This window comes from Trichoderma aggressivum, assembly GCF_033847375.1.
Source record: "Trichoderma aggressivum f. europaeum strain CBS 100526 chromosome Unknown scaffold_049, whole genome shotgun sequence".
Taxonomy (NCBI): Eukaryota; Fungi; Ascomycota; class Sordariomycetes; order Hypocreales; family Hypocreaceae; genus Trichoderma; species Trichoderma aggressivum.
Window position 1 is genome coordinate 126,152 of NW_026946415.1, and position 27,928 is coordinate 154,079.

A 27,928-nucleotide genomic window follows, 5' to 3' on the forward strand; every position below is an offset into this window, starting at 1 on the left:
CGGTTTTAATAGACCACCTAGGTAGTTTAGAAAGCCTGTCTATAAAGCGCTGCTATCATCGAAGGCACAGGCAGGTACCTCTGCCACGATACCCCAGGATAGAGTCGACCGGCACTAGCAACCCTGACGGCACCCACACCATAGTTGTCTAAAATAGATTTATCAATAATGTTTACGTCTTAGTCAGCACTTAGCTCAAGGGTTAGACCTAGAACGGCGGTGTTCCTGCTCAGTCGGTGACTACTAAGTGCTGCCGCGGGCTTGAATGCCGTGAGAATGCAGGGGGGAACTTGAAGACATGAATACTCTCTCAAGGATTTGCATGTTGACCACAAGCCATATAGTATGGGGTGGAGAGTGTTCACGGCACTGGGTGGGGTAAATGAAATTAATATGGTAGCAGCACACATGCCCGTTGCATTTGCTAGTCTTTGTACGTGATTATAGTATATATATCGATGTCATATAATTTGCTGTGATCAATGCTGCTGCAAGAAGCACAAACCTTGTCTTTGAATTTAGAGTCTGTTGATACATAAACTTCCAGATAGACGCCGGAACGGGTACCGTCATGGTGTATATATGCAGTAGTGGTTACGGTTTGGTTTTCTGTCATCTTAGATTAAGATATTTGAATGATTACCTTGGAATGCTAGCCATTTATCAAAAATACAAACTCTCTTTTGTAGGATACCATTTCTGGCATAGAGAGCATGAAGTGTGAATCTGTTTTACTGGCGCTATCTAATAGAAAAATTATGGGCTGCGCAGGTCTTTTCAGGTTGGCAGAAATTGAGCATTAATAAGTTAATAAGTGAAAGAAATGTTAATCTAGCGATCTATTTTGGCTCCAAAATGCTCTGGCTGCATAGTTCACAGCCTGGCTTGGATGATGTCGGTGGCATTCTTACGGGTTGACTTGGTTGTTTCTGTGAGCGATCCACCCATAGCCTCGTGAGCCACCAGCAGAAACTCCTCCACGTAGTGCTCCACGATGGGCCTGTCGCCCTTTGTCGCCCACATGGGTAGTTTAATGGCATTAAGGTAAAAGTCCTGTGCCATGGGAAACTCAGCTGTCGCCTGAGCCTCGCACCAAGGCTCAGTGCCAAATCTTGGTATCGCCTCATGAGAATGCGTGAAGAGCGGCAAATCGTTGAGCAGCCCGGTCGACCGTGGGATATCTACTTCCTTGAGCCCACGGTCTTCCAGTCGACGCACAAAATCATCTCGTGTGAGGCCTTTTGGTGCTTTGGAGGAATCAAATTGCATCACAAATGCGTACCAAGCATGTTTGTCTCGGCGTTTGTTTCGTACAGAGGGCATCTTAAGGAAGGGAATGGCGCTCAGCTTGTTGTCCACATAAGCGGCATACTTTTGCCTGTATTGGTCCTGGGATGGTAAAAGGTCAAGTTGTTGGTTTGCAAGAGCGATGGCCAAGGGATGAGCCCGCAAGTTGAGGCCAAAGCCAGTCACTGTGAAGATGGGGCTGTTAGTTCTATCCGAGCAAAGAGCCAGCGAGCATGTGATACTTACACCAAAACTTCCTCATAGGGTGATCTTCGGGAACCTCCTGTTTGGCTCTCTTGTTGAAATGCCCGTGAAGAATAGACCGAGAGTAGTAATCAGTCGAGTTGGTGGCCATCACGCCAGCCTGTCCTCCCATGATGTTCTTCTTTGCCTGGAGAGACCAGGCCGCCATGTCACCCCAAGATCCTACCAATTTACCGTCGACGACAGCTCCGTGTGCATGGGAGCAGTCTTCAAGCACCTTGATGCCGGCCGTTTGAGCATTGCGGACAATTTCCTCCATTCTGCAGGGCAAGCCCCACATGTGCGTGACGATGACGGCCTTGGTCTTGGGGGTTGTTCTCTTCAAGATCTCGGCAGGGTCCAAGTTGCCATCCTCCAGAGAATCACAGAAGATGGGGACAGCACCGTACTGCAGCATAGGAGATGCAGTGGCAAAAAAGGTGTAGACGGGACACAAAACCTCGTCACCAGGCCGTAAATCGAGAGCGTCGAACATGTGGAGAATGGCGATGGTACCTGAGCTGCACACAAGGGCATGCTTCAATCCATGCATCTTTCGCCACCTATCCTCGAAGACCTCGTAAACGTCTGAACGGTTGTAGATGGACAATGAAGAATGCATTTGGCGAACGACAGCCTCCTCGGATTCTGGCCCAAGTAACGGCCACACATGGTGTTCGCCATCAAGAGACGCTTCCAAAGCAGCCTTGATAGGTTTGCCGCCCGATACGAGACTCTCACTTGTATGCGGGTTACGGTAAGAACGCCGGATGGCCTCCATCACATCAACGGTCTCCTTCAAATTTGCCAATGAAGCAGAGAAATCCGGTTCCGCTCCAGTTACCCAAGCTGAGAACTGTCGTAACATGGACATGACGACAAACTGCTTCGATGAGGAATCACTGAAACTAAATGTCTCATTGCCGGCGCTATCCCGCAGGATTACTTCTTTTCCTTCCAGGACAAACGTGCCATTTGTTCCCGTAATGACTAGGGACTCCTCTCCACGGTGAGCTACGCGCGAGAGATGCACATGGCCAATGTTACGCTTCGCAGCTTCTCCAAAGTTCATAATGATGTTGGATATGTCATCACCACCATACGTTTGATCGACTCTAACACCGCGGGCATTCTGTGCCGAGACTGAAGTCGGCTTGCCGAAGAGAGATACGATCATGTCGAGCATGTGGCAACCAAGGTCTTCCTAGGCACAATGCGTTAGAATCAAATGTTCCGGGCAAGATAAACAGAGGACTGGGGTTCCGAAAGCACATACAGTGACTCCGACATCATTTCTCGCCCGCCAGGTAGCATCCAGGGCCGCGATGCTCGCAGTTAGGGTGCCCCTAAACGATACCACTTGACCAACTTGTGGGAGAAGATCCCTTACGGCTAAGTAACGTGGCTCGAACCGCTTTTGAAAAGTAACACCAATCTTAACTGGCAACCTGAGAAGCTGTTGGTATTCTTCTAACGACTCTGCTACCGGCTTCTCCTTGAGGATCGGCACGCCAGCTCGAGACAGAGCCTCACAGCATTCTAGGTGGAACGCATGCGGAACGCACACGATGGCGAAGTCCAGTTGCTTGCCGTGGTTGCTTAGCAAGTCATTCAGAGTCGTGTATACAGGGATGTCGGGATGCTTGCTCATGAAGCGGTTCCGACTTTTGTCATCGACATCGCAGACGGCTGCAACTGTCCATGATCTCGGGTTCTCAAATGCAGAAAGAAAATGGGTATTGTAGCCACGGTGACCAATGCCAACAATGGCCACTCGTAATGGGGATCTTTTGTTGTTGTTTTCCATGATTGAGGGGAATGAGAGGAAATCTTGTGCCGACGAAGGTAACTATCCCACTACAGACTGTCGGTTTTCCACCGGATAAAGAAGGAAAAGAAGGACAATAGAAGCTCATTCAACTTCGGCTTTGACCTCGGTTCAATCCAACTCCTGCCGAAACCAGAAGGGTTACCAAGCAATGCTCCCCTGTCATGAGCGACACATCATCTTGCCATGTTGAGAGTAAGCGAGTCAATAAGGCTTCTCAGCCTATCAAGTCATCTCTGCTATTATCACTTGGAATTTCTCAGTTGAGTTAATTATCTTTACTTACATGCATCCGTATGTGATGCGCGGAAGTGTTCCTACAGGATCATTAGCGCAGTGGCTGACACACTCATTAAGTTACTCTGTAAGAGCACGATCGGTAGCTTCTACTTCCAAGACTGACTTGTAAATTCAGAAGTACAATTCTTTCGTGGTTTCATGTGTAAGAATTAACTGCTGACGCTATCTCACGCTGTTGCTCTTGGTGTTGGAAGGAATCCTTGTGGGTTTCACCAGTTGGGAATGCACACTCAGCTGACAACTGTGAACTCATCTTGGCATTATGACAGGGCCATCCAATTGAGGTTGAGGCCATGGGTCACACTTCAACAAGGCTGGGGTCTGACCACACCCACCCTTGCCCTAGCTTCTCTGTGACTAGACTACAAAGAAGAAAATGCACGTTGGTAATGTCGTGATTCACATCTGCTGATTCGCAATCAGTTTGCCAAATAACACGTAGAAAAACACAACTATACCTATTCAAGTAGGAAATTGCAATTTAGAATTGTCCCGGTAGTAAAGCATACTCGCTACCAAGGGATTAATGAATCATGTGACGCTTTTACTTTGAACTCTTGCTTGATCTTTGAGAATACTGACGGCCAGGTTTTATATTGCTGATGTTATGTTGGGGGCTAGCATGAGGGTTATGATGACTGATTCTAGGTTTTGATGCATCTGAATGACTAGGGACCCGCGGCTCAAGGGCTGTACAATAAAGAGAAACTCCATAACTAACGGGTGCTTGGTAAAGATTACGGCCTATCTGAGAACAATTATTGAGAATGTGTTTGGCATTTGTACGTGTTTAATACAGTGTTGCTGGGTATCTGTTTGTAGACTAAATCTCAATTGCATGTGCCGTTGCAGAGGTTTTCAGGTTTGTCAGGTTTGAGAGAAAGACTCTTAGCTACTGGCTGCAGTTAGATTCAACGAATCACCAGCTAGATAATCTCACACAAGCCTGTCAGCACATAGATTTAACTCTTTTATTCTCTGGGCTGTAAAGAAATTGCATTACACTGATAACTTGGGAGGCTTGAGAGGAGTAGAAATGAAGAAGATCAAGTTGTAATTGCTGGAATTGATAAAATGATGATGGGGATAGCTAGGCAAAAGATTCTTTGAATTTGGTGAAATTCGTGTTATTTAATAACCCATGCCTGTTGTTGGGGGAGAGGGGGGTCGGGGCTATTTACAACGTAGCTTGTTCCTCCCTCTCTACCCACCCATCTTCCTATATTCGTCCCTCTTCCTGCTATATCACTGCTGACCACGCTTCCGGGCGTCCTTAGGAGCACGAGATAGAAGGGAAAGGGACATATCAACCAGGCTTCTGTATTATGAAGATGCACTGCCACTGCCAGCCTACGTATGAATCCATTTAAACTATACAAGCCACAAAAGCTCATGCACTCTGTTAACGCGAATTGAGAATATATTTAAAGGTCTACCTTGACTTTCGTGTTAAGTAGAAGCAGTGACTGCTTTGGTAGCAGTCAAAACAGCCATGCTCGGATCGTCCAGGAAAGTCCTCCAGTATTCCGGGTTGGCTGCCACCGCCTTGGAGCTCATGAACGGAATCTCCTCAAAATTAGTCAAACCAAGCTTCTCCTGAATTTCGGTGCTTCCCGAGTAGCTCAGTTCCAGCGAACAGGCTTCAAACTCGATGGGCTCTTTCAGGTGGATGATATAGCGGTATCGCACGCCTCCAGGAATGTCCTGGAAATCCTTGTATGTGACGCCGTATCGACCGTCGGCACAAGCCTTGCTCTTCATGTTCCCAACGCGGGCACCGACAAAGCGGCCGCCGGGCTTTAGGAGAGAGATTGCGTTGCGCCACATATCCTCAAGCTGCTGTCTCGAAGTTGCGTGGTCGAAACAAAAGTTGGACATGACTAGGTCGTATTGTTTGTGCAGGCCCTTCTCATGCAGGTGGTCAATGGGCTTGGTGACGTCGGCCTCGAAGGTGCGGACTTTGCCAACACGCCCAAGCTGCTTCTCGGCATCATCGGCCACTCTGAGCATTTCAGTGGAGAGATCAATGATGTCAACAGATTCCGCACCGGCATCGACCGCTTGACGAGCATGCAATCCAGAGCCGCCGCCAAAGTCGAGCACTCTGAGGCCGGTGCAGTCTCCCAGTGCAACCCCTAGGAGCTCTGTCTCGACAATGAAGCAAGGGAGGTGTGTGATGTCATTGTAGCCTTCGGCCTGAGTGTCGTAGTCACTTTTGACTTGCTCGAAACTAGCCATGGTTGAGGCGATGTTGGTCTGGTTGTTGCGACTGAGGCGTTGATCGGTTGCGGTTTGATTGCTGCTTGGTGATTTAGCATTTCAAGCCATACAAGGAGGATTCTGGTTTCCATAATATATGAATTCTCAACTAACAGAGCTCAGATAAGAACAGCTAGGTTGATCGACAAATCAAGCAAGTTTTGGTTTCCGAGATGCATCGTGGACTCGGCTGACGACTCAGCTGAGTACAAGAAGCAGATAGAGAGCACATAGTGGGCACATAGAAGGCACATTGCATCATGACCTAACGGGTTTGATGTCTACATACCCTGGAACGAACTTGGTTACAATATACCGGAGAATTAATTGCTCTACGAGATGGCCCTAGGTTTCCATGCCATTTTACCGTTGTTTCTGTCGTCTTTCGTTAGGTGGGAAATCATGTAGGGTAGGCCAATTAGTTTTAGGTTCAAAGCACCGTTTCATCGTATACTACATGTCAAGTTGCTATACATTAACCAACTATCGTTAATTTTTACTGCTCGAGAGCTGTCTTGCAAGAGCTTCCTATGACTCTGCCCCAATTCCCGTCTCTTGGCTTCAAGATGTTCGCTTATTCCCGGTCTCTGTATCATTCTAGTCGATGGAGAGTATATCTTCAATGTGTGGAGCTAGTCTCTGCGCTCGCACGTGGCGGCATGCACAGTCATGCTGACTATCCACGATCCCCACGATGCCACAACGATCTATCACAACTGCCTGATGCGTCTCGCCGATACACCTCTTGCAGAACACAACAGAAACTGGGTAGTCTCATAGAATCTGATAGTTTGCATTACATCTAGTTATTATCTTTCGGAAGCGGCTGCCGGTTTGGAATGCAATCTGCCGACAGCCGTTCAGATCACCCGGTAAACACGACTTCAGCTTCCCTTCCTATTGAGTGTTATATTCTCTTTCCATGGAAAATCCCGGATTTTTGATTTGATGTCGACCTATATTGTCAATTAAGTCGCCATGGGTGACCCCAAAACCGTGGGAGATGCAGAGGCGAGCCTCATTGGTGAGAGGCGCCTTGACTCGCCACCAGCCTCAGTGACCTCATGGGACGAGGAAAGCAACAACAAGATGGCTCAAGATACAGCGACATCAACTCCAAGTCCGCATGAGAAGGAACTGCTGGATAAACAGTTGCAGTTCTGTGACACGGAGGCATCATTCTTCGGTCTCTATAGACATGCATCCTGGTTTGATATCATACTCGTTGGCATCAGTACGATTTCGGCCCTCATTTCGGGAGTGTTGCATCCAACGGCACCTGTAAGACAATATCGAAATTAAACCGTCCTTGTCCTCTTTTACTAATGCTAAAAGGTAGATTGCCAACGCATACTTGTTTGAATTCTTTGCTAGGATTCCATCCGAAGGAGATGCTGTTGCACCTTTGATTAACCAATTCTCACTGTATTACGTTTATTTTTTCTTCATCTCCCTGGCATCGTGGACAATTGGCACAGCGGGATTCATCTACACGGCCAGTAGAATCGCTCGCAGAATCAAGATTCAGTATTTCGCTGCCGTTCTTCGGCAAAACATTGCAGTTTTTGACGATGCGGGCACCGGAGGTATTCTTTCTCATCTTACTTCGGACGCAAACATGATACAAGAGGCTCTTTCGTCAAAGCTGGCCATCAGCATCAATGCGTTGGGCAATCTCCTGGGCACAATTGTCGTGTGTTTTGCCTTGGACTGGAACCTGGCGTTCATCCTATCCTGGTCGTTTGTCCTGGGTAGTGTGGTGCTATACCTTACTGGAAAGGCCACCGTGGGCTATAGCAGCCGCGCACTTGAGGCCTCATCAGCGGGCACGACAGTTGTTGAAGAAGCCCTCGGCGCAATTAAAACCACGGTAGCACTTGGAATCCAGAAGCATGTTCATAAGACCTATGTAGAGTATCTACAAAAGGCATCTAAGAGCGGCTTTGTGCTTAAAACTCTGAGTTCATCTATGCTCAGCCTCTGTATTGCCAGTGGGTATATCAACGTTGGTCTAGGCTTCTGGATTGGCGCAAAACGTCTGACCGAAGGCGTGACCCCTTTCACTCATATCGTGACAATCGCCATTGTTTTCAAGTCGGCAGCGTTTTGCATCCTCAACGTTGGCTCGAATCTAGAGTCGTTCAACATGGCTGTAGCAGCAGCTAGCCGCATCTACCGGATGACTCGCCGAGAGTCACCCATAGATTCTGGCTCCGACTCTGGCACTGTCCCTGATCAGGTCGGCGGCACAATCGAGGTACGGAACATCAAGCACATCTACCCTGGCCGACAGACGGTGACGGTACTGGATAATGTAAGCATCAAGTTCCCAGCTGGGAAGACCACAGCCATTGTAGGGCCCTCGGGATCGGGGAAAAGCTCCATCGCAAGCCTGATATTGCGGTTTTACGATCCAGTCGCAGGAGACATTTATCTTGACAACGAAAATATAAACACCCTGCAGCTGCAGTGGTTACGCCAGCAAATCCGTTTTGTGAGCCAGGAACCATTTTTATTTAACAAAACCATCTATGAGAACATTGAGGCTGGGCTTGTTGGGCCGCAGTGGGATAATGTCTCTGAGAAAGAGAAGCGTCAGCTTATATATAAGTCTGCTAAAGCGGCTCAAGCACATGAGTTTATCGAGAAACTGCCGCAGGGTTATGATACCATGATTGGAGCAAGGGCGTCAAGGCTATCGGGTGGACAGGCCCAGAGACTGGCAATCGCTAGAGCCCTTGTTGGTCAACCTCGAATCTTAATCCTAGATGAAGCCACATCAGCGCTGGATGGCGAAACCGAGGCCAAGGTTTTGGCATCTATGGGAAAACACTACAAAGATTGTTCAAAGATTGTGATCGCACATCGTCTCTCAACCATTCGCGATGCAGACAATATTGTCGTCCTACGTTCGGGTCGCGTTATAGAGGAAGGCACTCACCGTGATCTAATGGAGAAATGCTCAGATTACTTTGACCTTGTGAAAGCTCAGGAGCTGAGCCCTGAAGACAGCGCTATGGAATCGTCCGAGGAAATAGGAAAGTCTGATGCATCCGTTGGCGATGCATTGACTGGTGAAAAGGAAAAGAAGGAAAAGGAGAATGATGATAATGAAACACCATTCGTGGCTGACGAAGAGCTCGATAACCGAATACAGTCATCCTCAGTTTGGTCTCTTATCAAATTTGGATGGAAGCTCAATAGGCCAGAAATATGGTGGGTGGTGGTCGGCCTTCTTTGCTCCCTCATTGCAGGATTCGAAGAGCCCATGTCCGCCATCCTCTTTGGCAAAACAATCACATCCATCTCACAACCCCTCACTGAGGCGAGCAACATTCTTTCCGAAACTACCCTTTACTCAAGGGGTTTTTACCTGCTAGCAGTTGTAATGTTCAATGTGGTTGGAGCTGAGGGCATCATTTTCGGGTGGTGCTCAGAGAAGATGATGAATCGGGCCCGTAGCATGGCTCTGGAGAAAATTTTGAGAATGGAGGTTTCTTTCTTCGATAAGAAAGGGAACTCAGCTGGAGCATTGGCCAATTTTCTGTCGACTTCAGTCACAGACCTCGCCGGCGTGAGCGGCTCTGCTCTCAGCATCATCCTCATCTGCGCGTCCACCACAATATGCGGTATCGCGGTGGCGCTTGTGTACGGATGGAAGCTCACGCTTGTGTGCTTCTATCTCTTCCCATTGCAAGTCATTTCAGGTTATTTGAGTACTTCGCTTGTGGGAGACTTTGAGATGCATACGGAGATATTCAACAGTGAGGCGGCTGAGTTCGCCAGTGAGGCCTTGTCTGGCATCCGCACCATCGCAGCAATGACAACGGAGAGTAAAGTGCTGAATGAGTTCAAGGGTACGTTGCGCGCCTCAACAACGAGGGCTCTGAGGGCCAACCTACAGACGTCCTCTCTCTATGCTTTAGCCCAGGCGATTTACTATGCCGGGATGGCCTTTACGTTTTGGTATGGTGGCAAACTGATCATGCGCAACGAATATTCCATGGACCAGTTTATTGTGGTGCAATGTTCCATACTCTTCAGCTCATACTCGGCTGGCCTGTTCTTTTCTTGGACTCCAAGCATTCAAAAGGCGAAGCGGGCTTCCGCGATGCTGCAGCATCTTGTCGATAGGAACTCGACTATAGATCCCCTGGGCGAATCAACTGGTGCCAAACCGAGGAAACTCAAAGGAAAGATTGACTTTGAAAATGTCTCATTCTTTTATCCCTCACGCCCTGACACCGCTGCATTAAAGGATGTCTCTTTCAGTATCGCCGCTGGCTCACATGTGGCTTTCGTGGGCGCCACAGGCTCCGGGAAAAGCACCATAATCTCGATGATTGAACGATTCTATGATCCTTCGCAAGGCACTGTGTGTCTTGATGGGAATCCACTAAACTCTCTGCAAGTGTCAGAATATCGGCAGCTTATTGGCCTTGTTGATCAAGATCCCGTGCTTTACAATGGTACCATTGAGAGCAACCTTTTAGCTGGACTCGACGATGAGCAGAGGGAAAGCCCTTCCAGAATTAGCATGGAGGAAGCATGCAAACAGGCCAACATATATGGCTTTATCAAAGCATTGCCGTAAGTATCCTTCAGGAAGACTTTTGTGCCGCCTGGCCTTGCTAACAAATACAGGGATGGTTTCAATACCGCTGTTGGAAATCGGGGCACTCAGCTCAGCGTTGGTCAGAAGCAAAGAATCGCTCTAGCAAGAGCGCTGATTCGGCAACCTACTATTCTCCTGTTGGATGAAGCCACATCGGCACTGGACTCCCAGTCCGAGACGCTTATCCTTGACGCCCTAGAAAAGGCCAAGGAAAGCCGTACCACAATCACTGTCGCTCATAGATTAAGCACCATTATCAAGGCAGATCGGATATATGTTTTGGATCAAGGCATCATTATAGAGGCTGGTAGCCATGCACAGCTGATGGCTAAAAGAGGGAAGTATTATGGCTTGTACACTGCAAGCACGGGTGGACAGGGATCATGATGATGGCTAGATTATAAGAAATTGCAGAAAACGTTTGAGATAAAAAGCTTGCATAGTCTCACAATGCACTGCTACTCCAGATGACGTAGAATCTCTGCAGCCGGTGGTGCTCTCACCCATAGTAACCAGATCTCAATGCTGGCTTGACCTTGGCTTCGTTGTGACCTTGTACGCTTGTAAGATCTGTATTTAATTTCCGCAACGGGTTTTCTCCATTTAGAATTCATGGGTGTGTGCTTACTCTGGGCATAAAGTAGTCTGAGTTGTCATCATCTCGTATAGAGACTTGGCTGCGTTTTACTAATGTCAACATTGGTATGGCAAAATGCTTGGCCATGAGACAAGGTATCCCGGTGACTCAGGAATATGAAATACTACGAGAGATCAGAGATGGATACGTCCTGTAACTTACCATAAAGTCCATATTCTCCGACACTGACGAGGCTTTTGTCCGACTTCGGTTAGAGTCTAATGGAGCACTCAACGAAACTAATCGTCACACGAAGCCCCTTTCCCATCGCTGACAGGACTCAGCAATAAGCAACTCATCTTTTAGATTCCGACGGAGAATAAGCCCCCAAAAGCGAAAGATGGTTGTACAGATGTCACCGACGTAATTGATCGCGCATTTGACTATGGTTAATGACCCTTTGTTCCGAATAAAACACTACTGATACTCTCTTCCCTCTTTGTGAAGCGTAGACATCATTACACGAGTATCGAAAGCAGTCTTCTAGAGGGACGTTGTATGCCAGGCATCATGGTATCTCCCAGGGCCCAAAAGAAGATAGCAGTTGTGGGACAAAGCTGTCGCCTACCTGGCGGTGTCTCTTCCCCCCAGAACCTATGGGAGCTGCTTCTAAAGCCACGGAACTTACACGATGAAACCCCAAGCCACTGGAAAAACATAGGCCTCTCGTCCAATGATGCCAGCCGGTCTTACTTCCTTTCAGAAGACCCCCGTCGGTTCGATCGAACATTCTTTCACATGCATACTGCTGAAGCGGAGGCAACGGACCCTCAGTTTCGACTAGCATTGGAATGTGTCTACGAAGCATTGGAAGACGCAGGGATGCCAATGGAGTCACTGCGCGGATCTTCAACAGCTGTATATGCCGGGCTCTCGGGCACAGATTACGCCAACGTGGTGACACGCGACGCTCTGCAGGTACCTTCATATGCAGCTACGGGCACACACGCGAATATGCTCTCCAATCGTATTTCTTACTTTTACGATTGGCGGGGGCCGTCCATGACCATTGATACAGCCTGTTCATCAAGCTTAGTGGCACTGGACCTGGCTGTACAGTCCCTAAGACGTGATGAGTGCCAAATGGCAGTAGTCTGCAGTTCAAATCTGTTGTTTGATTCAGGTGAGCTTTGAATGAATGACCAAACATTTGCAAATCTGATGTTTTGTAGATATTTTCACTACGGCGGACAACCTGGGCTTGTTATCACCATCAGGACGATGCCACTCATTTGACAGCAGAGCAAATGGCTATGCGCGTGGAGAAGGCGTCATTGCCATCATCCTCAAAGCAGTGGATTTAGCAGTAAGAGACGGTAATAAAATCCGCTGCGTTGTCCGTGAGACTGGCATCAATCATGATGGATACAAGGCCGGTATAGCACTACCGACCTCGGCTGCTCAACAGTCCTTGATTGAGATGACTTACGCAAGGGCTGGATTAGACTCTCGAAAAGCCAGAGACCAATGTCAATATATCGAAGCACATGGAACAGGTACTCGGGCAGGGGACCCAATAGAAGCTGAAGCTCTAAGTCATGCTTTCTTTGGTGATCCCAACGACAGCAACAACCACCTTGCGAAACATTCCATTTCTTTGGGTTCCATCAAGTCAGTGGTGGGCCACTTGGAAGGCTGTGCTGGACTTGCTGGAATTCTCAAGGCTTCTCTGATGACACAACATGGGGTGATGCCACCCAACTTTGATTTCAAACAATTGCACGACGAAGTGAAGCCATTTTCCGCCAACTTTGAGATGCTTCAAAACGCGAAACCTTGGCCAACCTTGCCGGACAGCGTCCCTAGACGGGTCAGTGTGAATAGCTTTGGCTTCGGGGGCACCAACGCCCACGCGATCATTGAGGAGTATCTACCAGACACCAATGAACTCAAAGCGACGTCAATCAACAGGGAGGAGGTTGGGAGCGGAGTTTTGCCGTTTGTGTTTTCCGCAGCATCGCAATCCAGTCTTCAGGCGATGCTAGGCTCCTATTCAAAACATCTCAGAGACAATAAGCAAATATCGCCACGAGATCTTGCTTGGACCCTGAGTACCCAGAGATCGTGTTTACCTTATAGACAATACTTTCCGGCTTCGAAGACGGAGGATTTGGCCAAGTCAATCGACCAAGCAATCTCCGCACAATCATTTGCACCAAAACGCTTTCAGGGGAACCACGATCCTAAGATTATTGCCATATTCACAGGGCAAGGAACAGAATGGAATAGTATCCAAGAGCTTGTGGCGGCGTCACATATGGTACAGAGCATAATTTCCGATCTCGAGGCCTCACTTTCTTCTCTGCCTCAGACTCACCGTCCTTCATGGTCGCTTAGGGAACTATTGCTTGCAGAGAAAACAGATGCAAGACGACGAGAAGCAGTGTTCTGCCAAACTATCAATACCGCCTGCCAAATCATTCTCGTGGAGCTCATTCGCTCTGCTGGCGTGAGAATGACATCCCTGATTGGTCATTCTTCGGGGGAAATTGCCGCCGCATATGCCGCTGGGTTCCTGAGGAGACATGATGCCATACGAATCGCCTATTATCGTGGATTTTTCGCATCTCAACAAGTAGAAAAGGGTACCATGCTGGCCGCAGCTCTTCCAATGGATCAAGCGGTAGAACTTGTCAAGTCCAAAGTTTTCGGAGAGAATGTGGAAGTGGCTGCGGTGAATTCAATTTCTAGCACCACGCTTTCTGGATCCGTCGGCGCTATCGACTCAGTCTCTGAAGTTCTTAGAGCTCTGAAGATACGAATCAAGAAGCTCCCAGGTAGCGTGCCTTATCATACGCGCCAAATGCGAAGATGCGCAGGACTATACCTGGAGGCTCTTCAAAACCTTGATATTCAAATTCAGTCCCCCACAGATGAATCGCCTACCTGGTATTCTAGTGTGGAAGGCTACGAAGGGTTGGTAGCTGGCGAGAGTCTGCGCGCCCAGTATTGGGTAGATAATATGACTCATCGCGTCCGCTTCGACAACGCTTTATCACGGGCTATGCTCAAAGAGAGATCGCCCGATATTGTGCTAGAGTTCAGCCCTCTGGTAGTTTTAAAGAGCCCAACCTTGGAGCTTATTGAGAGCGTTACAATGAAGAAGGGCCTGTATCGGGGAGTGCTTGATGGCGACAGGGAAATCAACTCTTTATCCGACACTTTGGGACTCATCTGGCTACATGCTAGACCACAAACACTGGACTTCTCACGATACTACAAGGCCATGAGCGATTCGTCTAGTGTCTTACCGACTTCTTTGGATTACATGCCAACCTACCCCTGGAACCATGACACGGTGTTTTGGACTGAATCGCGTGTATCAAGGCTTGGTGGCTCACGCCATGGAGGACGAAATGGCCTGTTGGGTGTGAAAAGCCCAGAGACTACCGAGTCCGAGATGCGCTGGACAAATGTTATCAAAACTCTTGAAACTGGAGGATCTTGGCATTCCGAAGAGTCAAAAACCCCCGTGATCCCATTCTCGATTGCGTTGGCCATCATTATAGAGTCGATAATGGGAGCGGGTCAAGACCGCCAAGTGGCCGAGATTATTATAGAGGGATACGAGGCTCTGCCGCTCAAGCGCCATCAATCAGACAACAGAACAGTTGAAACACTTGCAGTACTAAGCAATTTGTCCTTCACGGAATTGAAGGCATCAGCTACGATTGTTTGCCACGCAGCTGCCGGCAATGATATTCGCCCTCTCCAATTGTGTTTCAGCAGCAGAGTCGAGTGGCACTTCCAACCAGAATCTCAGACTACGATGCTCGAGAATTCCACTGGTCAAGAAATCCAGCAAAGTACCAAAGGCTGGGTACTCAAACAAATGGAAGTGGAAAAGGCCTTGGAGTCAGTTATCAAGTCATATGGACTTGGCCATGGACGATTTGCGCCTGAAAGGATACAGAGCGTCTTAGTCCGTCCAGCACCACTGGAACAATCGTCAATCTCTCATTCGCCATTCAAAATATCCATACAAGACTATTCATCTCTGGAGAAGTTGAGATTTGATATCTACGATTGTGATCACGTCCAGCCTGTTATCCAAGTTCAAATGCTTTCCCAAGAATCACGCCCACATCGCCAGCTCACATACAGTGCTCGAACTGAAGTGATAGATACAGTCCAACAACAGAACCTGACAATCAGAGATGAGATAATGAACGCATCTGATGAGAAATTGGCGACTGAGGTCCTTTTTCGTTCACTGGTCCGTTTTTTGACTGAAAGTACTCATCTTAGGGACTGCGACTCCAGTGCTTTGCAAAACACATCGTTTATTGATTTAGGCGTCGACTCTCTAATTGCGAACATGATTCGCTCTTGGTTCCTGGAGGAACTATCATACCCACTCACATTGAGGGATATTCTTACTGGTGCCAGCGCTGCGCAGCTTGCGAGCAATGTCGCCTGTATAATGCTTAACGAGGATCGATCCTCGATTGCTGGCACGACCTTGACTATGGACGGCTCTGGCTATCACGATCTCACAAATACAACAATCCCGTCGGGCGATGGCGTAGAACCCTTCCTTGACAATGATCTTGATGAAAAACAAAGTTTTCAACATGTGATGCCACTGTCATACGCGCAATCGGTTTACTGGTTCAGCCATAGCTATCTCTCCGATAAGACAGCATTGAACGTGGCATTCTACTACCATCTTTCTGGTCCTTTAAACGTAAGCAAACTGCAAAATGCTATGGCTGTCATGATTGAGAGACATGAAGCACTTCGCACTTGCTTCTACACCACTTCAGAGGACGGACATCCTGTTCAGGCAATTCTACCTCGATCTATTGCAAAGTTACAACACGGCCAGATTCAAAGCAAGCAAGAGTTGAATGACACGTTTGAGCAACTCAAAAATCACGTCTACGACCTTGCAAAGGGGGATGTCTTCAGAGCCATCTTGTTGAGAGAATCGGCATCCTCACATTACCTTCTTTTCGGATATCACCATTTAACCATGGACGGTTTCAGCTTTCAGCAAATCTTTTTCAAGGAACTCGAGAAGGTCTACATGGGAATTGATTTATACACTTCACCCATCCAGTTCCGTGAGCATGCCACGGCCCAGCGAGAGGCTGTTCAATCAGGAGCTCTAGCCAAGGACATACTGTTCTGGAAGTCCAAACTAAAGGACTTGCCACAATCGCAACCACTATTCCCTATGACGCGCTCCAGTGTCCGCGAGAGTTTGACTCATTACGAATATGAAACTAGCCGTCTATGTCTGGATGTTGACCTCACATCTCGGATTCACCAATTATGTCGCAAGAATCAAGCTCTCCCTTTCCACTTCCACCTTGCGATTTTGAGCACCCTCCTGTTCCGATTTCTCAGGATTGACGACATTTGCATTGGCGTGGCAGATTATAACAGAGTAAATGGTGGCGACACCACCGTCCTTGGTCTACTGCTAAACTTTCTTCCACTCCGCTTCCGATACGCTGGAGGAAATAGTACCTTTATAAATATACTAAGACAAACTCGAGAAGAAATGTACGAAGCTATGGAAGCATCTAGTGTACCATTTCAGCTTCTATTAGAGGAACTCAAGGTTCAACGGTCATCCAAGTATACGCCATTATTCCAAACCTTTGTCAACTACCGGTCTCAACATGCCGAATCACACAAGTTTGCCGATTTGGAGGCCCGAAGTGAAGATGTACAGATTACGAAGGCAGGCTACGATTTTAGCCTGGACATTTGTGAGAATGCCTCTGGGGAAACAGAGATTACGTTTCTCGGACAAGCAGCACTTCTGTCATCGTATGATATTTCGATGTTAAGAAACAGCTATGAGACTGTTGTGAGAGAAGTTGTGTCTCGTCCGGACGTGATCATGAGCAAGAGTGCAATCTATCACCCCGCTGATGTAAACAGGGCACTAGAAGCCGGAATAGGCACGTATCTTATTTTCCCTACCATTCAAGGACAATATTCTAACCTCTATATTACAGGTGCCTTTCAGGAATCTATCTGGTGCGACACATTAATTCATCATGTCCACGAAATCGTGTTGAGTGATGGATCGCGTTTCGCCATTAATGATGGCATCAACTCCTGGAGCTACGAACAGTTGGGAATGAGATACAAGTCCATTGCAATAATTCTCAAACAGAAAGGTGTATTGAAAGGAAACAGAGTGGCCGTGTTCCAGGAACCGGGATGCGACTGGGTTGCTTCGTTGCTGGCCATTATGCATCTCGGCGCTGTCTATGTCCCTTTGGATCAAAAGAATCCATTACCGCGGCTGAAATCTATGATAGAGCTGGGAAGTCCGAAAATCGTCCTTGTCGATGATACCACAATGACTAATGGCGCAGACTTGGGCTGCACACCGAATCAATTGATCAACATATCGCACCTCGAGACACTAAGCTCGGTCGTTGCGCTCGGGGAAATTGCAGCTACGAAAAGTCAAGAAGCAGTGGTTCTCTTCACCAGTGGCTCGACGGGCACTCCGAAGGGCATCAGTGTCAGTCATGGGAACTTACTCTGTGCCGTAGAATCGTTCTCTCGACACTATAACCTTGGCTCTGAAACCGTCTCTTTGCAGCATACCGCTTATAGCTTTGACATTTCACTGGACCAGATATTTGTTGGTTTGGCTAATCGAGGTCGCGTGCACGTGGCGCGCCGTAATGTACGAGGTGATCCTAAACAGCTTGCAGAAACGATAGCCAAAGAGGGCATCACCTATATCAAAACTACGCCTTCAGAAATATCTTTGATAGCAAGGAGTGGTCTAGAAGCTCTCAAAGGTAACAGGAGCTGGACATGGGCTTTCAGCGGTGGTGAACAGCTTCCTGACACCTTATACCGTGATCTCCAGGAACTGGGCTTGCCTCAGTTGCGGCTGTTCAATGCGTATGGGCCAGCGGAGGCGTCCATCGCTGCAAATCATTTTGAAGTTCTCTCCTCCGGCACAGGTGTTGGCCCTATACCAATCGGCTCCCCACTAGAGAACTACTCAACATATGTGGTGGATGAAGATCTACAGCCAGTCCCCTCCGGCATTCCTGGGGAGATACTAATTGGTGGGGGCGGAGTTGCCCAAGGCTACCTAGATCAGGAGTTGACGAAGAAGAAGTTCTTGCCAGACCATGTTTCACCTTCATCTTTCCGCAAAAATGGATGGAATCGCGTATTCCGAACCGGAGACTTGGGAAAATTGAACCAGGACGGCTCCATGGTATTCCTGGGGCGAGTCGATGGCGACACACTAGTCAAGCTGCGAGGTTTAAGGATTGATCTAGGTGACATTGAAGCTGCCGTGCTGAAAGCATCAAACGGTGCTATAGCCGAGGCCGTTGTCTCTGTTCGTGGTGAGCCTCAGTTCTTGGCTTGCCACGTTGTCATGTCTCACACATTTAAACTTGATGACGATACACCAGATGTCCAACGTTTTCTGAGGACACTTCTGCCAAGGCTGGCTCTACCAGTCTATATGGTACCTGCAGTCATATTACAAGTTGAAGAGATTCCCATCACCTTGCACGGAAAACGAGACAGGAAAGCTGCAGCACTTCTTTCCCTTTCCCAACATTCTGAGTTTACCCATACTCCAGCGGTTGCTAGAAACAACAGTTTTAGTAAGACACAGACTGGGATGGTCAAGCATGAAGCTCCAGGAGCAGGACTCAGCAAGATTGGGATGAGGCTTCGTGATCTATGGATGAGAGTTCTTCCAGGTGACTTGCTCACGTCGCGTGAGATTGACGACAGCACGGGTTTCTTTGAAACAGGGGGCAATTCACTCTTGATCGTTCAACTACGCCAGCTTATTATGAGCGAACTCGATGTTGTCGTCCCTGTTCCTGCACTGTTGGAATGCCAGAACTTTGGAGATATGGTGACTTTGGTAAAGGACAGTTTAGAGAACCCAGATGAATGACGGCACATGTGAATCCTAGCACATGGAATTAATATATACTTTGACCTATTTGAATCCTAAGCAACCAATAGGTCTTAAGAGGGGATAATGAGATTCAGCTTATAGAACTCTAAATATAAATGTCAAAACAGCGTGCATTACCCAGTGCTTTTTAAAGGCATGCTTGACATATATACAATCTGATAAGAATGGGGGCAGTCACATTATCCATATAATTTTATAACTTTGTTTTTCTGTATATTATTATTTTAAAAAAGTGAGTTTTAATATAAATTACCATTTACAGAAACACATTTAATACCCCACTGTAAAATATTAAACACCTCCCTACAACTGGACCTAAATTGATGCAGTATCATATTTCTCTCAAGTGCCGCAACCAGCTATAAATATATTTCAATTAAACTAATATAGTCTAAGCCAGCCGATTAGATATCTGAAACACATTGATAAATCCATCACTAAGAATGCACGTGTAATCAATGAAGGTCTAACATAGCTGTGGCAGCACCTAGAGCTGCAGGTCACCATTGTAACTGACGCAAGCTCAGGGTGATGTAAGACGCTGTAGTAAAGCGCTGTGGCAAGGAGCTTCAGCGGCCGTGCCTAAAAATAGCTGTATGAGTTGCTGACGTACCTGTAGGGGGGTTAATCTCAATTATTTTATACGCGTGGGTTTCGGTGAGCGTATTGGGAGCCCAATTTGCTGGGCTAGTTGACTCAGCTGACTCCGGCATTTATTGCTGGAAAGTCCGCTTCTTCCTAATTCTAGCCTTGTTGAGAAGGGTCATCAGCATTTGAGTCAGCTGACACGCCGCTCTCCAAGATAATACAAGCGTGCTTGTCCCATTATCCTCCATGAATATTCGGTGAGCGTCTCCTAGCTGTCAAATGGGGCGACTCTTGCAGATGTTTGGCTGGGGTCGACGTAAATGAAAGAACTATCAAGAGAAAACTGCGCCGATATATAGCCTTTCGTAGACCTAGCCGTTGTGAAATATTACATCATATTCTTGTCTCCCTATCTACTTCACATTGTAATCGAAGATGGGTTTACGACAGTTGGTTACTATTCTAGTCGGAGTCGGCGTTGCGGCCGGACTGAGTGATCCGACGACTACATGTACTGTGGCTGGTGTTCCTCTGTTCAAGTACGAGACAGAGCAGCTATCTGGAACACACATACCGTCTGGGTTTGCGAAACTCTTTGCTTTTGACACAAAGGGCCCAAAGTTGAGCCATGGCCAGTGCAAGCCACTTCCTGGAGACGAGGGCTGGCCATCTCAGGCCGAGTGGGACGCGTTTGCCAAAGCATTGGGTGGCTCGGCTCTCATTCGGACAGTTCCTCTTGCAGCGCCGTGCTATAAGAGCTGGGGAGTGTATGATGCCGGTAAATGTGCTTCCATAGCAAATAATTGGACCAGTCCTTACTTTCAGTGAGTAATGACCAGAATATGCACGGCCGATGCCAAACTGACGTCTCCCTGCTCCGATTAGTGAGGAAGATCCTACCTCGGTGATGTGGCCGGTATGGGAAGGTCGGACTTGTGTTCCAACTAATGACCCGAGCAAATCAACTTGCACTCTGGGTGCTTATCCTGTATATGCCGTTAATGCCACGAGTGTTGCCCACATTCAGCTGGCAGTCAATTTCGCCCGTAGCAAGGGACTACGGCTCGTCATCAAGAACACCGGTCACGACTATCAGGGTAAATCTTCTGGCGCAGGCGCGCTGAGTATCTGGACTCATCACCTCAATGATCTATCCTACTTGGCCAACTACAAGCTGGGAGAATTTTCTGGCAACGCATTGCATGTAGGCGCAGGAGTAACAACAGAACACATGGTGAGGCTGGCTGACGAACATGGTGCCTCGGTGGTTGGGGGGATGTGTGCAGTAAGTTTCGCCTCCTTTCCATGGATATTGAATGTCTTTCTGACATGGTATAGACAGTAGGATTTGCTGGTGGATACTTTGCCGGAGGCGGGCATTCACCTCTATCAAGTCTGTTCGGGCTAGGCGCCGATCACGTCTTAGCCATCAACGTTGTCACGGCTGACGGCCACTTCATTACTGTCACGGAACGCACACATCCTGACCTCTTCTGGGCTTTGCGTGGTGGAGGCCCGAGTACTTTTGGAGTAACAACATCTGGTAGGTTGTGACACGGCTACTGGGTAGAAGTATTTTGGAGTTTCTAACACTTTGACCGGCAGTTGTGGTGCGCCTCCATCCCAAGTTACAGGTTACCACGTCACAAATTTCGTTTCAGACGTCCGACAGTGTGAACAATGAGACGTTCTGGCTCGGTGTGCGGGCGTACTTTGAGCACTTTGATCCGATGACCAAGGCAGGTTTCTATGGACTGACAGGCATCCGCCGTAACTCTGAGTGGTATAACAACTCGGCGTACAGCCTGGGAGTCGAACCGATGGTAAGTCCTCTCTTGTAAAATCCCTTAGCAATTCTGTCACCCCCCGTTCCCGGGAACACAAAGTCTTTTCTACTCCTGCCTTGATTTTTGCGGGGGCTAATATCGTCTGGCACAACAGTTCGCCCCAAACAATTCCATCGAATCATTCAACAAAGTCATGAAACCATTCTTTGACAAACTCACCAAATTAGGAATCCCTTACGAGACTCAGCCTAGGCATTTCGACACGTTCTACTCTGCGTTTACGGATGCTTGGCCAGGCTCACAGCTTCAGGTGGCCGAGCCAGCAGATATTGAAGCTAGCCGCCTTTTCCCAAAGGACGTCTGGAACGATGCGGAAGGATTTGAAAAGTCGTTTCAAGCCATACGTCGAGTCAGTGACGCCGGTTATGACTTGACAGCCTTTGCAGTCGCGCCGGGGAACCCCTTCAATGTAGATAACGCGGCTAATCCTGCTTTGCGTCACAATATTGGCTTCTTCTCAACAGGCATTTTTCTTCCAGAAAATCCCACCCCGGCCGAGTTAGCGGCTACGCAGAGCAAGGTTATGAATGACTTAGTACAGCCATGGAGGGATGCAGCACCAGCCAGCAAGTTTGGAGGATCTTATCTTAACGAAGGTAACGCTAAGGAGCCCAATTGGCAACAGGACTTTTTCGGCTCCAATTATCCCAGGCTACTTAATATTAAACGCCAGTGGGATCCCGCCAGCGTGTTTTATGCTGTAGCAGGTGTTGGCAGCGAGGATTGGGAAGTCCGCACAAAAGAGCAGGGATTACAAACACAGAACGGGCCCTTGTGTCGTCTTTAAAAAACAGAAAGGCAACTATCACTTCAATTGGTTTAAAGTGTTACACAAAAGTATTAGCATTAGAATAACCAAGGATAATATTATAAACTAATAGTATATTTTTATTTTTCTATAGCCCATCCTCACCTTATCTCTACTCTATCTAGTAAAGCCTTTGATACGGATACATTAATCACCCATAGTAAGTTCATTCTTACTGTCACGACACAGCTCTTACTGTCGCGACAGAAACCAGGCCAAATCCGTTTCCACCATTTCATGTCTCGCGTGGACTGCCCAATTATTTGTCTTGCGGCGCATCGCGGCAGCGTCCGCAGTGAGAATACGTGGAGCGTAAGTTTCGGGGAGAAAAGCTGCTGAGATGAAGCCATTGACAAGAGCTAGGATAGAAAGGACGTACAGCGTCCATCTCCAGCCAAGATGACGAGATGCGACGAAACCTCCAATAACAGGACCTGTAAATGGACCGCCAAAGACCGTCAAAGCATAGAGGGGCTCCTCCGAATAATGGGATCTGAACTAGATCAAGCGAAGCTATGGATGGTAAAGATGATGAAGTTCATTTGGTTTCCATCGGAAATTATTGTTTATGGCCGTGTTGTATTCTTTGTTCCTTTGTTCCTTTGTTCTCTTTCGCTCTCTGCTTTCAAGTCTCTCGTGAATCATGGCTACATCAGGGGTATTTCGATAGCAGGAAGCGCCCTCAAAGTCACCATGCGTGCGATGTGACTAGAAATTCGACATCGATGATGACCTTGAGTGGCTGGCAACACCAGAAAAGGCAACAAGAGAAACTGCGCGTCATGATGCTTTGTCCTCTTATAATAGTGAAAAGTCAAGGTCTAATGCATCTCATGTTCTTTGTGAGAATGAAGCTAGCGAGTTACAACAAATAGAATGGGCTTTGAGTTGGGCAGCGCGTAGGCCCAACAGCAATGGGTAGACATGCCTTCAACGATTCATCTCGCAAAACTTGCCAGGCCCGAACACCTCGTACAACAGCGCAGGCATGATGCAAACGGACTATCATTGACGAACGGAGTCGGTACCACGTTGCACGATGCCACCCCATATGAGAATCTTGAGCTTCAAATACCAGATAGAGAGCATATAAAAGAGGCAAAATTCAAACGGTATTTTGACTTGTATCCAAAACAGACGTAGAACGGCTGGGACATCAATGCGCTCGGTTGCATTCTCTAACAATGTCCAGCGCGCTTTGTCGGGCCGGCACGACCTGCTCTTCTTACGGCAGCTACCTCTCCTATAACATGAATGGCTTCGGCGTGAGATTCTTGGGTGTAACCTTTTGGACCGACGGATATGTATGGCGCAAATATATCAACGCCGAACTCGAATTCCTTTTCATCGCTAATCGGATGCTCTGTTTCATGGTACCATAACACGCTTGTGGAAGCGATTTTCGCAGCCTCCAGACAGAGACAATAGCAACAACAGTTACAACACCATCTAAAGGATTGAACAAGGTAGAGGTCGACTCTTTTGCCTAGGCCCATTAACTTAGACTTAATTACATCCCTCGCGGTTATCCGGAGCATCTACCACATTTTACCTCTGATTGCAGGGTAGGCCATCTCGATTACATGGAGTTCGACACCTCTCGCTTCAATTAGTACAATGAGCAGACTGTTTATTCCTCTCTGTAAATGGTTCATCTTGCTAACGGCTGCAAGCTCTTCGACTTATTATCATCCTCGCCATGATGCATTATGTGCAGTTTGGCCTATTTTGAGAGGTTAAAAAGGTATTTCGCGAATTACGAAAATATCGGTATATGTTTATTGCAGAAATGTAGCTTCGGTAGATTTGATCTTATATATTACCATTGAAACTATAGGAATAAAGCGAAATAACAATTGGAAATTAACAATAACAATATCATGAAATTCTTTTACTTAAGTGATACTATGCCGACGAACGCGCCATCTCATTTACCCGATACAAAGACATGGTGCTGGATAGGTAGCCATTACATCTCCAACGTTCATGGGCCGCGATAGTTACCAAAAATGCAGGCAATGTGCCCCAAGAAACAGAAATGACTAGAAACATTCTATATCCATATCCTCATTTGTATTCTGTGTTTGGCTGAAGCTCGTTGCCTGGGTTGGAGACCAGTCTGACTGCCTCTTGGTCGCGTTTCTTCAATTCTGGCCGTAAAGATCGCGTAATAACACCAACAACAAGAAGACTGGTGACGCAAACCAACTCGGGTACGAGGCTTAGACAAATCTGAACGGCCTTGGACGTGAGAAATCCAGAATTCGGGTGTGTGACTTGGAGGTGTAGAAACACAAGGCCGTATACAAGACGGATTCCAACAAACGGGAGAGCGACAAAGACACCTTTGATCAGCTGATGGTATGCAGCATTAGCTCATGAAATGCAAGAATATGGAACTGACGTACAATTCTACCGTTGTCTACGGTCTGCATCGTGGAATAGGAAGAGTATTGGCGGACCATGTGGTTCGACCACAATGCCCACAATGTAACGAGCCCCCAGGCAATGGCTGAAAGCGCCGAGCCAACATTGAGCAAAGTCTTGCTTTTAGACACCGGATCGCCATTCATAATTTTAACAAGGGCCAAGATGATCAAAATCATTCCTAATTGAACCAAGGCATGGTACTTGATTTCTAATATTATGTCGAGTCTTCGATTGAGGCGGGGATTCACTGCGCGTCGACTGGTGAAAGGTTCACGTCAGAAGGAGTTCTGCAAGAATCTTTGGTATGGAAGACTCACGCTTCGTGCAAGATGCCAGAAATCGCGAGAAGCAACGGAGAGAGGCCTATGCTATTGAGAATCACAGCAGCCTCGCCCTTTTGGTTTCCATGGAGACCAATGCCGCCAGTGGTGATGCGAAGGACACAGAATAACTGGACGAAGAGCCAACCAAGGAATCCCGTCTTTCCATGTTTCCACAGACAGAAAAGTGCTGGTTGAACAAGAACGAGGTAGATGGCGAGCTTTGCAGCTGAGAGGCCGTCAGTTGTCATTTTGGTCGCGTGGGCTTGCGGTGAGGTTCGATGACTCGGCAGAAGGGTATGGAGTTGTTGAGTCTGCGTTGAGAACTGTTGTTTGGCAGCTGAGAAGATGGTTTTCTGTTTATACTTGTAGGTAAATCACTATATATACGTAATCTTTCCCCTATATTTCATTTTCAATGCCGCTCCTCTTGATGCTACAAGGGGTTCCACGCATGCCCAAAATGATCCGCGCCACACATTAGGGTGGGATTGAACGAGAACGACGGGAAATCTCAATGGCCCACAGCAAACTAGTTTGAGCGTTACGGAAGCCCCTGGTTCGAATCAAGTATAGGAACGGCACTGACATACCGAGAGCAGCGTTTCTTGCCCTTGATGCATTGGACTTGTCGCATTCATGACTGTTGGTCTACCCTTGCCTTTGACGATGAGCAAAATATTTTCATCTAAATCAATTCCTCTCTTGGGAAACATCGCATAATAATGACGGATCTTTTAATATCTCCAGTGGCTGAATCAACATGCCCTGCCACTCCAGCGGCAACTCAGTCGCAATGGCCCTGGCTTCACGTAGTCCGGTATCTCCGATATACCAAAGGCTGCGGTGAAGAGCCAAGAGCGTGAAGTAATGAGCCATGATTATCAGTGCTCGCGGTCGCTTCTGCGCCACATAGCTCACAAACTGAGCGTCCACAATCATGGGAAAGAGAATGAGCCTTCGAGAGAGGCCAGGGGGTGGATGATGGTCGAATCTGTGCTTCCAGATACAGCCTAGGCAACTCAGGGTGCGCTTGTAGACGTAATAGACTTCATCATCCCATTCCTCTTCTAGCTCGTGAGATTCCTGGCGTCGCAATAGGTAAAGCAGTTCGTTTGTGTCTTGCATCCTCTGCTTTTCATCCAATTGCTGACATATTTCCAGCATCAGGTTGCCACTAAGAGAGTCAGGGTTCTTCTCAATCAAGGCCAGTGCCTGACGAAACACAATATTGCTGGTGTTGGACATGCGTAGCCACTCAATAGGGGGAGTATATGGTACCAACGGCCGACGTTGCAGTCGAACGTATCCATACACCCGAAGTGAAGTAGATGCCAGACATGAGAAATCCACATTATCGGCGTCGAGATGCAACACGTGGTTGTGATGCGATTGAAGCGTTAGATTGAGATACGTGGAACAATCCTTCATGTGCTGCGGATCAGTGAAATTGGATTTGTACGCCTTGTGAAGTGCCGAAAGCATGCAGACTCCATGCATCACGGCATCTGATTGCAATGCCGCGCGGCAAATGACTGGGCCCATGAAGCTTTGGGCGAACTTGTCTCCGCCAAGAGTTGGGGCAGTCTCTGTAAAGTAGTGATAGAACAGCTCGAGCTCAAGTTTCCGTCGAGCCTCTGTTTCCGGGAGAGGGGGCACGCCCTCTACGTCAACAAGACTCTCACCAACTCCTGGAGTAGTTGATGTTGAACTCGATACAAGGTTGCTTGCAACTATGGCAAGAGGTCCATAGCCGCACTCCAAGTCAAGTCGCGTGCAGTTGTTACAGGTTGGCTTGGCCTCATCACACTGAATCGATATTAGAACCTCCTTGATCAAAATGTGACTTATTTGCATGTAGATTCAAATCTACAACCGGGTCGATAATCTCGGAGTGGTTCTTCGGCATACCTTGACTCGACGGACTCGGCAACGCTGGCAGCCGGTCCTACACTTTTTGTGGAATAGCTTCGCATGTTTCTTGCGTGGCAGCTGCGTGTGCTGTGACTTTTCTTCTCGCCCGCCTGCCAGGGAGAGTCTTGTTGTTACTGTCATTGTGATTTGTGTAGAGAATTGTTGTCCTTGATGCAACGTCAAGCGAGCTGCTTAAACGATGACGACGGGCGACGAAGGGTACATGTAGTTGTTAGCGGTAAAATGCTGAACGAGAACGAGCATCAGTCTAGCTTTTTACGGAGAGGCCGCGTTAGCTTATCCCCAGGGCATTTTCCCATCCCGTGTTGTCGAGCGTCCTATTGGCTGTTTGTGTTAGCTGTCCTAGGTTAGTTGTCTAAGGGCTGACTGCCGATCTTGATGCTAACTTTTTGGATAGAACGGCTGTGGCCGTTGCATGTCCGGCTGAATCAGTACTCGGATTTCACCGAGATGGTGCGAAAAGACTAAATGAAGCTGGGTATTCTAGGGGCCACAACCTCTATGTTTGATGTAGTTGACACTCTTGTTTTGTACATATGTTTCAGAAACAACCGACCCGGACTCAACTCACCATCCCAGGGTTCTGTTGCATGAGGGCTATGTTCAACGACGGAGGGATTCGATGTCACTCATTCGGCTTCTCCCTTGGATGAACAATGCCACGCTCTCGCGCCTTCTCAGCGAACTGCAGCTACAACATCCTTTAAGGGACAACTTAGCCACGTCCAACGTGTTGTAAATAGCATCGAATGAGCAATTGATACCAATTGCCCCGCAATTTATGCCGCTTCAGCTCGTTCTTTGCCCAATGAAAGTATCGATAACTACATCCATATTGAGATGCTTGTCCGTGGCTGCCCGACGTAAGCTGAATCAAATGCCTGACGTCTCTCTGGAT

At 47.7% G+C, this 27,928-nt stretch overlaps 7 protein-coding genes across 7 annotated transcripts; 3 read left to right on the top strand and 4 right to left on the bottom strand.

Annotated features, from left to right (window-relative positions):
* Window positions 1-873: 873 nt before the first annotated feature.
* Triagg1_9132 (uncharacterized protein) lies at window positions 874-3,337 on the bottom strand (the record flags this gene model as incomplete). The annotated part of the gene is made up of 3 exons (XM_062904056.1): window positions 874-1,472; window positions 1,534-2,734; window positions 2,807-3,337. The coding sequence occupies 3 exons, from the start codon at window positions 3,335-3,337 to the stop codon at window positions 874-876; spliced, it is 2,331 nt and encodes a 776-aa protein (XP_062751905.1).
* Window positions 3,338-5,107: 1,770 nt separating this feature from the next.
* Triagg1_9133 (uncharacterized protein) lies at window positions 5,108-5,896 on the bottom strand (the record flags this gene model as incomplete). Its single annotated transcript, XM_062904057.1, has 1 exon — window positions 5,108-5,896. The coding sequence occupies one exon, from the start codon at window positions 5,894-5,896 to the stop codon at window positions 5,108-5,110; it is 789 nt and encodes a 262-aa protein (XP_062751906.1).
* Window positions 5,897-6,895: 999 nt separating this feature from the next.
* Window positions 6,896-10,919, top strand: Triagg1_9134 (uncharacterized protein; the record flags this gene model as incomplete). Its single annotated transcript, XM_062904058.1, has 3 exons — window positions 6,896-7,198; window positions 7,257-10,507; window positions 10,562-10,919. The coding sequence occupies 3 exons, from the start codon at window positions 6,896-6,898 to the stop codon at window positions 10,917-10,919; spliced, it is 3,912 nt and encodes a 1,303-aa protein (XP_062751907.1).
* Window positions 10,920-11,907: 988 nt separating this feature from the next.
* Triagg1_9135 (uncharacterized protein) lies at window positions 11,908-19,078 on the top strand (the record flags this gene model as incomplete). Its single annotated transcript, XM_062904059.1, has 2 exons — window positions 11,908-12,292; window positions 12,342-19,078. 2 exons carry the CDS (start codon window positions 11,908-11,910, stop codon window positions 19,076-19,078), a joined length of 7,122 nt encoding a protein of 2,373 aa, XP_062751908.1.
* Window positions 19,079-20,125: 1,047 nt separating this feature from the next.
* On the top strand, window positions 20,126-22,324 carry Triagg1_9136 (CAZyme family AA7; the record flags this gene model as incomplete). Its single annotated transcript, XM_062904060.1, has 5 exons — window positions 20,126-20,514; window positions 20,576-20,975; window positions 21,029-21,233; window positions 21,296-21,513; window positions 21,632-22,324. The coding sequence occupies 5 exons, from the start codon at window positions 20,126-20,128 to the stop codon at window positions 22,322-22,324; spliced, it is 1,905 nt and encodes a 634-aa protein (XP_062751909.1).
* A 2,088-nt stretch (window positions 22,325-24,412) lies between these two features.
* Triagg1_9137 (uncharacterized protein) lies at window positions 24,413-25,346 on the bottom strand (the record flags this gene model as incomplete). Its single annotated transcript, XM_062904062.1, has 3 exons — window positions 24,413-24,700; window positions 24,754-25,033; window positions 25,093-25,346. The coding sequence occupies 3 exons, from the start codon at window positions 25,344-25,346 to the stop codon at window positions 24,413-24,415; spliced, it is 822 nt and encodes a 273-aa protein (XP_062751910.1).
* A 442-nt stretch (window positions 25,347-25,788) lies between these two features.
* On the bottom strand, window positions 25,789-27,071 carry Triagg1_9138 (uncharacterized protein; the record flags this gene model as incomplete). Its single annotated transcript, XM_062904063.1, has 2 exons — window positions 25,789-26,941; window positions 27,007-27,071. The coding sequence occupies 2 exons, from the start codon at window positions 27,069-27,071 to the stop codon at window positions 25,789-25,791; spliced, it is 1,218 nt and encodes a 405-aa protein (XP_062751911.1).
* Between the last annotated feature and the right edge of the window lie 857 nt (window positions 27,072-27,928).